This window comes from Antechinus flavipes, chromosome 1, assembly GCF_016432865.1.
Source record: "Antechinus flavipes isolate AdamAnt ecotype Samford, QLD, Australia chromosome 1, AdamAnt_v2, whole genome shotgun sequence".
Taxonomy (NCBI): Eukaryota; Metazoa; Chordata; class Mammalia; order Dasyuromorphia; family Dasyuridae; genus Antechinus; species Antechinus flavipes.
This window is the reverse complement of record NC_067398.1, coordinates 411,805,705-411,818,009: the sequence shown is the minus strand read 5'-3', so window position 1 is coordinate 411,818,009 and position 12,305 is coordinate 411,805,705. Positions and strand designations below refer to the sequence as shown.

At 33.2% G+C, this 12,305-nt stretch overlaps 1 protein-coding gene across 2 annotated transcripts in view; it reads left to right on the top strand.

Annotated features, from left to right (window-relative positions):
- The window catches only part of CDH12 (cadherin 12), a 969,321-nt gene that overhangs the window by 879,658 nt on the left and 77,358 nt on the right, over positions 1-12,305 (top strand). For both annotated transcript variants that reach the window (XM_051969878.1, XM_051969879.1), the window contains one exon: positions 2,238-2,425. In XM_051969878.1, the coding sequence (XP_051825838.1) occupies positions 2,238-2,425 (188 nt within the window). The remainder of the gene's footprint in view (positions 1-2,237; positions 2,426-12,305) is intronic.

Here is a 12,305-nt window from a genome sequence, read left to right as displayed (position 1 = left end):
TAGGGTAAGAGCTAGTGTAAATGGATGGCTTTTTTCCCCCCACAAGATTAGATATGTTTTCTTAGGTAGCTGGGATATAATTACTAGGCAGGAAGAAATTAAAAATTATGTGAGAGGAAAGTTGATAGAGAGGTTAATCTATGGAGAAGAGAGAACAGTCAAGATTGTATTTATAGAAAGATTTTCCCCATGACAAAAAGAAGGGTCACCCCTTTATGTGAAATAGGAGTAGATAGAGAACGTATTTGAAAAATTTGAGATGAGGTCTCAGCAAACAATCTAAATTTTTTGCAGTGAAATATGAAGAAAAATTCTTAGCAGAGAGAATATGGGTAGGAAAAGACATAAGAGGTTTGAAGAGAGAAAAAGTTTGGAATACCTAAGTTCCTCACTACAATTAAAAAGTAGTATGAGAGTGAAAGGTCAGCTGGTACTGGAAAAGGTGGCCAGCAATGCTATCATCAATAAGGAATCAGAGCTCAGTGAAAGTAAGGAAATTGGAGTCAGAAAAAAAGAAAGGGGGAAAAAAGATGAAACCAGCTTTGTTATCTAGGGAACAGGAATTCCAGAGAGCATGGTAGAAACAATGGGATGATTATGAAGGGAATATTGGGGAAGAGGGGGGTTGATAAAGGAGAAATTGGGAATAAGATGTGAGGCAGAAAGGGATGGGAATCAAGATTTATATGATAGGGAGATTTGATTAGGATCATTGGAATAGGGAGTGTATAAGAGAATAAAAGTAAGTTCATCATTAAAAGAACTCAGACATATAATCATTAATCTTTAGGGGGATTAATGTATAGACTTTGAGCAGATTGGAAGGTAAGCCTATAGTAGAGAATCAGAATTCAGGTTCTTATCAAAATATATAGGTTCTAGACAGACTCACTAACAATTAAGTCACCTCAGAATTAAGTCTTCCATCAAGGGTCTGGTAGTTTGTAGAGTTGGTAATACTTGATCTATATGACAAATTCTAGTGGAGTTTCTGGAGGTAAGGTTGTTCTGCACAACAAAAATATTGATTGTGTTTTCAAGGTAGACTATTCTCATTAAAAAACAAGAAGGTTCCCATGAATTGTTTTTCTTCCTTTTCTTTTCTTTTCTTTCCACTGACCAATAGCAATAACTTGTACTGATGCAAAGGGTTTAACATATATGTGGAATTCTTTCTCTTTTATTTTGCTTTGATCAGATCATTTAATGGAGAGATAGAGTGGGAGGGGAGGACATTTTATCAAGGTATATTATATATTTCCATAGAAAATCACCTAAATGATATGTTTTATTGAATTTTGAAGTCATTATAAAATTGTATGTTGTATTAATACTCAAAAGATTATATGGGTCTTTGTGGTTGTTTTACAAATCCTTAGTATAGGTAAAATTTTAGCTCTGTTGGAGCGCCACCTCGTGTCTGTGATTTAACATTGCATTCCATTTTAGCATTTGGGAAAGCTATTAATGAAATTTTTATTAATTCTGATGAAGATAATGCAACTTTGAAGCAAGGACTATACATTCGAACTTTAGTTAAAAAACATGCTTGTGATAAACAATATACTCTTTTTACTTTTAAGTATCTTTCTCCAATTCCCACTTATCTGATTATACTGTTTGAAAGAAATAAGTATAAAAAGCTAAAACTAACATTTTAAATCATATATGAAAACAACATTTGTATGTGCTTCAGGGTGAAGACACAACAGCACTAGGGAATAGATTTTAATTTGACAAATTTAACTTTTAATCATTTTCTCTAGCCTTCTATTTATATTTTTGAGATGGAGTTCTCTAAGGTGCCTTGTCCATATTTACCTTAATACAATGCCTGGTACATGGTAGACCCTTAAATGCTATTTGACTGACTGGGACACCTGGATGCAATTAACATAATGATATTTGGTCAAATTGACTTTATTTTTAAAAGCTCTGTTGGTGTCTAATACCTCCTTTTAGGAATTCAAGAGCCAGAGTTATAGAAACAGATAAGTACTTAGTACTTATGATAACCTTTGCAGTGACAGCAAAATATCTTTTCTTCTTGATTACTCCGTGTGTGTGTGTGTGTGTGTGTGTGTGTGTGTGTGTGTGTGTGTGTGTAATTTCTGGAGTGCTGATATTTTCTTATCTTGATATCTTTCTCACAAACTTTAATTTAGAGACTGATTTTCTTACTATGTACTCTATTATATTTTACTTTCTAACATGAATTACTATGTACATTTTATCAGGTATTTTTCATCTAAAAGTACCAGAGTCTTCTCTAGTTGGCTCAGCTATTGGAAGAATCAGAGCTGTGGACCCAGATTTTGGGAAAAATGCAGAAATTGAATACAACATTGTTCCGGGAGATGGGGGAAACTTGTTTGACATCATGACAGATGAAGACACACAGGAAGGAGTTATCAAATTGAAAAAGGTAAAATTTTGGATATAACTAATATTTCAAAATTGTGATTTAACCATGATAATCCTCATAAAGAAATATCTCTTGAATAGCCTATCCCAACAAGTGACCAAGTAATAACTTGGTGACTTTCAGAATCTTATTGATTTTACTTTGCTACTGAGATTTATCCCTTTGTTCCAGGATAATTATTACTGTAGGCTATATTAAAAATTAAACCTTTAAATGTATCTAGTGCTTAAATCTTCATTCAGCCTGTACCAGGCTTTACAAATGTCAATATGATTTCACTCTTAAGTAAAGCTCAAAGTTTAAACAGAGACATACTTGGACCACAAGTATAATTTTTACTCTACTGTCTACATTTATAATCTAGAATTCAAGAGACCAGGGATCCCATTGTGCCTCTGATTGTTTCTATAGATAGTTTGCAGCTGACCAGCTAGTGGCCAGCACAAATAATTTGAGGTAGGAGTTCCATTTCAGATAAAGTGCTTTGATAGCTAATGAAAGGGAAGTTAAACAGTGTTTTATATATATTGAAAGAAAGTGTTTTAAAGAGATGGGTTCAGATAAAAAATAAAGAAAGAGAAAAGAGATATATGTTATATAATATTAAACCCATCAGGAGAAATAAAAAATGAGGTTGCAACTATGGGGAACTAGCAACTTTTAACATTTATACTTATTCTTCAGGAAATGTACCTTGGGAAATCTATCTTTGCATTTTTTAAGCTCTATGTATTATGGGTGCACGTAATAAAAGAGTATAGTGAATAGTTTTGTCCCTATAGTATTTAGAGTGGAGAGAGATTATGGAATCATGGATAGAGTGAATTAATGAAAATCTGTTTTCATTTCTTGCTGTTGACCTTTGTTATTTATGAAATACTGAGGAAGTCATGTAATCTCTTAGACTCTCAGCCAATTGCATAGACTTCTCTTTGAAATCATAGCTAGCTGAATGTTGCATTGGTAAAGAACTTTCTGGGCATCTCAAGTTCATTGAGCTATCTACCATTTAATAATATAGTAAGATAGAATCAACAATAAGTTCCATATAGTGCCTGATCTTTCCATGTCCTATGCCATAGTGGAAAATTGGCTCTGCTTTCCAAGCCCTCCAGGGTACTCATTCCTGTTAGTGGAAGTGATGAGTTCCCTAGGAAGAAGATATTGTTGGACATCTGCCAGAAGTTTCACTCATTCTCATTTTGGAAATTAATTGGTTAAATAACAAGTGCCTGGGTGGGTGGGAAAGATTGTTGTATTTATCAATGGTTTTATTATGCTTTTACTTTAAGGTGGCTATGCTACTTCTTAAAAGCATAGTAGAAACAAATAAAGGTAGTTCCATTGAGGAGCTAACAAATTTACATCTCACTAATTAGAATCTGTCTACATGATATTTTGTACATTTTCTAGAAATCCTGTGATGTAATGTGTAAAGCACTTTGCAAAGTGTTTGTGCCATGTCAATTTTAGTGATCATTAAAAGTATTATTATATTTTAGTTTAAATAAAAATACATTGTAGAGTTTTATAATTATTTTTACAAAACCCTCAACTGGCACTGAATGTATGCCATGTATATTATAAATAAGTATAATGTAGAAGAGAAGTATATAAAAGAAAATAATATTTTAAAAGAGCATTGCACAGAATTCCTTGCATTTAAAGCATTTTACACCTCATTTGAGTAAACTCTACATTGTATATATGTTTATAATTGAGCTAGATTCAGATGAATTACATACCCTTAGCTTTTACCTAAGTTTTATTAAAATGATTTTCTAAAAAATGCCTATAAATTTGAAATGCATTTAAAAAAAATAAGTTCTCCTTGCACCCTGATATCCACAGACTGCTACAGTTTATTCTTTATTTCTTTGGTATACTCTAAGGCTTTCTGTGTATCATGATTTTCTAGTTAATTACAAATGATTTGTAATAGATATTCGTATATGGAAAATATTTTCTTTTTGGTGAAAGTATACATACTCTTCTGGACTTCATGTTTCAACTTTAAACATATTTGGTTAACAAAATTGCTTGTTGATTATTTTTATGAATACTGTATCCTGTGTCTTATAAAGTCCCTTTATTTTTTTTAAAGCCTGGTGTTAAAAAAGTGTTAGGCATAGATTATTAAAAAATTTATATGAGAAATTCTGTGCTAGCCTCTCTTGCCAACAGCTGTTAAAGAACAGGGACAGGGGATATGAATTTTAATAGATAAAACTTCTGATTTTTCAATCCCCATATCTGAATATGATTAAAATTTGTGAAGGTATTCTAAAAGACAATAATAATAATTTGAAATTAAAAATAGATTTCACTTACTTTTCTGTAACATGGTTGATAGGCCAGGACATCTTTATGGGGGGTCATAAAAAATGTTAAAGTTTGAGCTAAGTTTACAAATAGGATCACTTTTCTTTTTTTCCTTAACTAATATAATATTTTTTTCACAGTATGCACTTCAAAAATCAAATTGAATTGGCGCAGGTAGATGGTGCATTAGATAGAACACCAGCCTTGAAGTCAGGAGGACCTGAGTTCAAATCCAACCTCAGATACTTAATCTTTCTAGCTGTGTGACTACCAGCAAGTCACTTAATCCTACCTGTCTCACAAAAATAAGCAAATTGAATTATACATGTTCTAATTAAATCATCTTATTATAAGACAGGTTTAATATGAAATCTAGATGTGCCTCTCAGAGATGTAGACTATGTATATGCTAAATGAATGAAGTAATATAGAAAATTGAGGAAATTTTCTGTATAATGTAGTACAAAACCAAAATAAAACACTTTTGTCTAAATTGACCATATAGGAAACATATTACTGTTTGAGTTATCTTAAGTAGTAGTATGATTTCTTCCTTCCATTTTAATAGTGGAACTGTATAGTTTCAGAAAGAGAGAACATTTCTGTTGCCTTAAATCATAGAAAATACTAATTCATTATCTATGTAAAATCTTAGTATCAGCTTGAGGACAGCCAATATACTATTTCTGGCTATTTTACCAACTGAATGATTAGTAATTAAACCAATCCATTCTATACCACCATGTTGTTTTGATTATGTAGTTGTTTGTATCATTTCTGACTCTTTGTGACCCCATATGGAGTTTTCTTGGCAAATGAACTGAATGGTTTGCTGTTTCCTTGTCTGGTGTAATATATTAAAACAAAATAAGTGTCTTGCCTAGGGTCAACACAGCTAAGGAGTATGTAAGGCCCAATTTGAACTCAGGTCTTCCTGACTCCAGGCCTACTACTCTTATCTGTTTAGTCACCCAGCTACCCAAACCACCATAACAAGTTTGTTTGTTTTTTAAAGAGAGTTGAAATACATTTGTCAAGAATATTTTAATTATCTTAGCTCCATTGTTATGGACTATATCTGAAAGCTCATGATTTAACATTGCAAGGACCAATTGCATCAAAGAATACATTAAAAAAATAATCTTTATTATACTATTCAGTGGATGCAAGGAAGATCTGAGTTTACATTTGGCTTCTGACACTAGTTATCACTCCAATATCCTTGCCAAGAAAAATCCCAGATGGGTCATGAAAAATGACTTAAACGACTAAAAAACAATAACAACTATAAATTCACATAATTATAAACATATATTATAATTGTACATAGAAATAAAATATATTTGTCCTGCAATTGATACAGCTTGGGACTTCAAGGTACTTTCAAATTCTGGTCCATCTGTTGTTTTTAAGTCTGTGAAGTGATCCTACTAAAATAGTTTTTGTAGCAATTTGTTAATTATTTGATTAATTCAATCTCTGTAGACCAAAAAACATAGAAGGAACCTCCAAAGTAATTTAATTCAATTTGAATTTACAGTATTTCTGGTTACATCTTTCTCCCCATCTTCCTACCCAATAAAATATGAGCTCCTTGAGTTTAGTGACTGATTTGCTTTTGTCTTTGCAGTTCTAGCAACCTAGCACAGTATCAAGCATGTAGTTAATGATTAATGAATGCTTGTTAATTGAATGATATCTTATTATTGTAATAATCTATTAATTGGTCAGTCTCTCCCCCCTTATTTTGGAAACAAATATTAAATTGATTTTTCTAAAATATAGTTCAGACCAATTGCCCTCTTTCACCAAAATAAATGTTTAGTAGTTCTCTCTACTGCTAAAATAAAATGCAAAATTATTAAATTTGTATTGAAAGACCTTGAGTTTCTTTTTCACCTATCCTAATAAGGTATCCATATCTGTTAGAGTTCAAATGTTGGAGTTTGTTCTTCTCAAAGCACAGCCGGTTTAGAGGCTTGGAGCCCTTCGGATGTCTCCAAATCCAAAGGTTCTGTCCTTCAGCCTCTGACTCTGCTTTCTTCAGCCTCCAACCAAGACAGAGATGGAAGGTCTCTCTTATCTCCTTCTGGGGAGCCCAGCCACCAACTTGACGCGGAGAGAGGGCTTCTGGTGTAGCTCCACTGAAATCCGTTAAAGTGTTCTCTGCACAAGAGTCGTTCCTTTCGAGTCTAGCGCGATCAGCCAGCCAAGAGGAAAAAATGTATTCTGGAATGGCTGTCTCGCCTTATATGTGAACCTTCTAAGAGAATGGGATTATGGGTTTTCTCCCATAGTGCTCTCTGGCCCAAAGAGCTTTAAGGTGTGGACTCCCTTGAGTAAAGGTGGGAACACAAGCCTTGTCTTGATTAGTTCTACTTAGTACCTTGTTTCAGGTTCTGGCCAAAACAACTTCTTGTAAGATTAGATCAACTCTAATTACTTAGCAGTTAGTAAGGATTCCAACATCTCCCCCTTTACCCCCTCAGAACCCCCCTATGTTTTAAAACAAAAGAAAGGGGGAGATGTTGGAATCCTTACTAACTGCTAACTAATTAGAGTTGATCTAATCTTACAAGAAGATGTTTTGGCCAGAACCTGAAACTAGGTACTAAGTAGAACTAATCAACACAAGGCTTGTGTTCACACCTTTACTCATTGGAGTTCAATGAGTTCATACATCCCTTGAAGCTCTTTGGGCCAGAGAGCACTATGGGAGAAAACCCATAATCCCTCTCTCTGGAAGGAGCATAAATAGGCCAATGGGCCAGTCGAAGAAGTTCTTCAGAGGAAGACGCTACAAGTCGAGATTTCACCGGAATGACATGAAGACTGGAGCTGGCTGGAGGCTGAAGAAAGCAGAGGCAGAGGCTGAAGGAGCAGACCCTTTGGATTTGGAGACATCCGAAGGGCTCCAAGCCTCTAAACCGGCTGTGCTTTGAGAAGAACAAACTCCAACATTTGAACTCTAACATTTTGGCGCCCCACGTTGGGCGCCAAAATGTTGTGAGCTTATTCTTCTCAAAACGCAGCCAGGTGATAAAAGTTCAGATCTTTTATTATTTCCAATATAGCCCGGTTAGCTTAGAGGCCTATCTCTCTGCTTGGTTCCAAGAGCTCTCTCCAAATGTCTTTAAATCCAAATGTCTGCTCCTTCAGCCTCTGCCTCTGCTTTCTTCAGCCTCCAGCCAGCTCCAGTCTTCATGTCATTCCGGTGAAATCTCGACTTGTAGCGTCTTCCTCTGAAGAACTTCTTCGACTGGCCCATTGGCCTATTTATGCTCCTTCCAGAGAGAGGGATTATGGGTTTTCTCCCATAGTGCTCTCTGGCCCAAAGAGCTTCAAGGGATGTATGAACTCATTGAACTCCAATGAGTAAAGGTGTGAACACAAGCCTTGTGTTGATTAGTTCTACTTAGTACCTAGTTTCAGGTTCTGGCCAAAACATCTTCTTGTAAGATTAGATCAACTCTAATTAGTTAGCAGTTAGTAAGGATTCCAACACATATCTACCTCAAACCTATGTGTGAATAAATTGTTATGTTCCATGGCACCACTCCCAATGACACGAAAGATTCTTGAGGGCAGAATAATATTTTTATTTTTGCTTCACGAGACTAACCCAGTATTTTATACATAGTAGAAACTTAATAAATGTTGTTGAATTTCACTTGTTTCTGAACTCTGTGTTCTGAAGAGAAGCAAAATCAATCTAATTTATCTTAAACTTGATTGTTTTTCAAATGCTTGAAAAAATTATCTCATCTAGATCATCATTATGAATAATTTATCTCAAAATATCAGGTCATTGATCTTTATAATTTTTCACCCTCTATATCATAGTGGGATAAAGAGTCGGAGTGATACAATGAAATGAACACTACCACGGGACCAAAACACCTGACTTTCAATTCTATTTCTAACAATTACTCCACCTGGGTTAAGTGACTTTGGACAAATGACTCCATCTTTCTGCTTTTGATTTCCTCTGAGGGATTAGACCATTTGGTCTCTAAGCAGTTCTAAATATCATTATTTAGTCATTTTCCTAGTATAGTATAAAATTACTTTAGTAAACGTCCATCATAACAGAACCTGGATTTTTGAAGCATGGGTCACCAATCTGAATAATGAATGTGTCCTTTCACAGAAATATGAGGAATATGATAATCCATTTCAAACATTGGCACATTAAATTATAATTTTCAGCCTATCATTCTTTATATTCCTATGTGAAGTTACACAAGTTTAAAGTTGATTGCTCAACTGATGAGGAAGAAAATTCCAAACTGCATCAGTTTTCCTATGTAACCTAATCTTTGAAATATAGGTTCGTAGCTGCATTAAGAGATGTTAAATGGCATCTTTTAATTACCCATGGTGCACAAAATAAACTGCTAAGAAATGAGAGCAGGGGTAGGGAATACACCAGAGCTTGGATCAAACATTTTTCCTTCCCTCAAAGAGTTTTCTTTTTAAACTTTTTAAAAAAGTTTATTTAGTGGGAGATAAGACATTAATAAGAATCATGGGCAGTAATATTTAATGTGCCAAATAGATGCAAAATTTTCCATAACTGTAGTACTGAAAAGAAAATTGGTTACAATAACTTTATGGACAAAAGAATCTAACTAAGCTATTATAGAAAGTTAAGGAAGTTTTCTCCACCTCAGATATCTAGATAATGAAAATTACTAATCCGAGACAAGCAAAGAGTTTACATATATACATGTTCACATATACATGTATGTGCAATCATATATATATATATACATATATATGTAATTAATTTAGCAGGCATGGTTACAATCATCAAAATAAGTCACGGATCCATGATGTAATGTCAGACTGAATAACAGTTGCAGTGGGCAGATGGATTGTTCATGACTTCCTCTTTCTTCACAAGTCCTCTGTCTCTTATCTGGCTCTTATGGGACACCAGGATTAGGTACAAATTTAAAATGGTCAGGAGAGTTATGATTCTCCTCCCTGATTTTTTTCTCTAAATTCTGGCTGCCAGGTCAGCCTATTTATTGCTTGTACAATAGTCTGTGTAACTTGTCATCTTTTATAACCTTCTTTCTCCTGATTCTTTTTAAATCCTCCTCTAACTTTGTTTTTTATCTTCCCCCTAGTTAAATTCTTACTATAACTGCTGACCCCAGGAAATTATTTTCATTCAGTAATGGGATTTGAATCAGAGCCTGATCAAAGACCACTACATTAACATGTTTAGTTCCACTGAGTCAAAAATCTTAATCAGGATAAAATGCATTTCATAACTATTACATATAGTAATATATATACTATACATATATAGTAATATAAATTACACATATTTAGTGATCCTTTGAAAAATCATTGTGGCTAATCTGCATGTCCAGATTCACATTTATGCATTATGAAAAAATATTAACCATAATTGACAACCAAACTTGTCGCTTAATATATTAATATTTTATTAATATAAAGTTAGTTTTCTTTCCATACCCTAGTATCTTCTTGTTACAAATTATTCTTCTACCCTAACCTCTGAAATTAATGGAACCCAAATTCATTACTGGATAAACTAATTGGAGTTTCTTCTCTGTTTACCAAAATTCTAAGCATCACTTTTGAATCTGAGGCTTTTTGTGGTTTTATAACCAGTTTCTTATTTATTTTAATAACATTTTAGTTAAATTTAGTACTGGGCTTGAAGTGTTGATGTAGAATGATATTTCTGTTCAATCTGAGAAGGCTTTAATTTTATCCTGTTTCTTTGGAGTGCATGCTAAATATTCTCCATGGCTCTTCTTTCTTTCATCTCTGCCCCCACCCCCATACTTTCCTTTTTATTTTGTCTCTCTTTTCTTTCTTTTCTTCCTGATCTTCAAAGGGAGAAGAAGGTGAACAGATGAAAAGAATGATCAGGGATAGTTAGGAAGGAAAGTATGAAGGGAAAGTTTTCTGTTCTTTTGATTCTCCACCTCAAATCCACTTTATAAACAGAGACAGGTTCCCATATCACTATGTCACTTTAAGTTCAGAATAAAATTGTGAAACCTTACAAATCCCTCCAAGGCATTTGATATTGGTGGAAAATCTTTCATGCTGCCCCTTGTGTCACACTACACTGAACCAAGTATACACAATGATTCCTGTATGAAAATAACATAGTGTGAGTAACCAAACAGAAATATTTGAAAGATATATAGAGCAGAAAGTTGTTGTGGGTTTTTTTTTTTTCCACCTTTGAAATCAAGGCTGGAAATTAGGTCAGCTCCAAATAAAATAGGAACATAAGAATGTTTCCAATAAAACTATGCTATTCTGCCCTGTTAAGTTGAATGAAACCTGCTAGGTTTATTTTAAAGTGTTGACTTTCTGATATGGATTCATGAAACTTAAAGATCAGTTCAAGTGATAAAATATTCAATGCATCTAGATTAAAATAGCCTAAAAGTGACATGCAAAATAAAAATATATTGCTGCTTATAAAGTCACTGAAGTTCACACATTGCTAACTGCCATCTTTAGGTAATTAAAACAGAATGACTGTCACTAAAGTTATAACCTAGTTTTTTATATATGGCATTGTATCCTAAAGAATACCATAGTTTCTCCTCAAATATTTTAAATAATAAGAAATCATGGCATATTGAGAAAATGTAGAATTTGATCTTTTAATTTTTTAAATTTTATACTTAAATGTGAAAAATAGTTCCATATATATAACATAACACAAAAATATTACATATGAAATTGTATTCTTTATTTCATACCTCTTCTTTCCTTTGCTTTTTTTTTTAATTAAAAGCAATATAATCTACATATTATTTTCAGTTGGCATTACTCTTATTTATTTGGCTTTTTTTGTGTTTCTTTCTGACCTTCATTATGTTGTTGTATTTTGTGAATTAAAAAAAGTTTCAATGATCTTTTTTATTGGCATCACTATTGTTAACTTGCACTTTCCCTCAGCTAATTAAAAATAAATTAAAACAAAAAAAGTTAAAAACAAAACAAAACAAAAATAAAAATAAGTGAATGTAGCTGAGCAAAATGGCTATGTCCAAAAATATGTAGTCTCTCTACCTGGTGGCAAACACTTTTCTCAGGAAGTGTTTTTCACATCCCTGGAATGGACCCTGGAAACTTAGAGTCAGTTATTTAAATAATCAAAATTGCCTTACAAAGTTGTTTTTCTTTACAATGTTTTTTTTTTTTAAATAAATTGTTATCTTGATTCTGCTTCTTTTAGTCTATTTCAATTCATACTATTTCAAATTTTCTGAAATCTTCTTTAGTCATTTTTAAAGAACATATCATTCAATTACATTTGTTATGTTCAGATATTCTTCATTGTCTAAGAAGCAATCAAGGTACCTCCTTAGATTCTAGTTATTTTCTTCTTGTCTTCCCCCATTTTATTCCCAATTCACAATAGTTTGATTTCTTTAGACCCATTTCCTACTGGTATTTTCCTCACTGTTAACTGTCCTCACATCCAAACTTTTTCCTTCCTATTGAGTTTTATGTATTTCTACACTAATGTGCTTATTTAATTCTCTTTTGT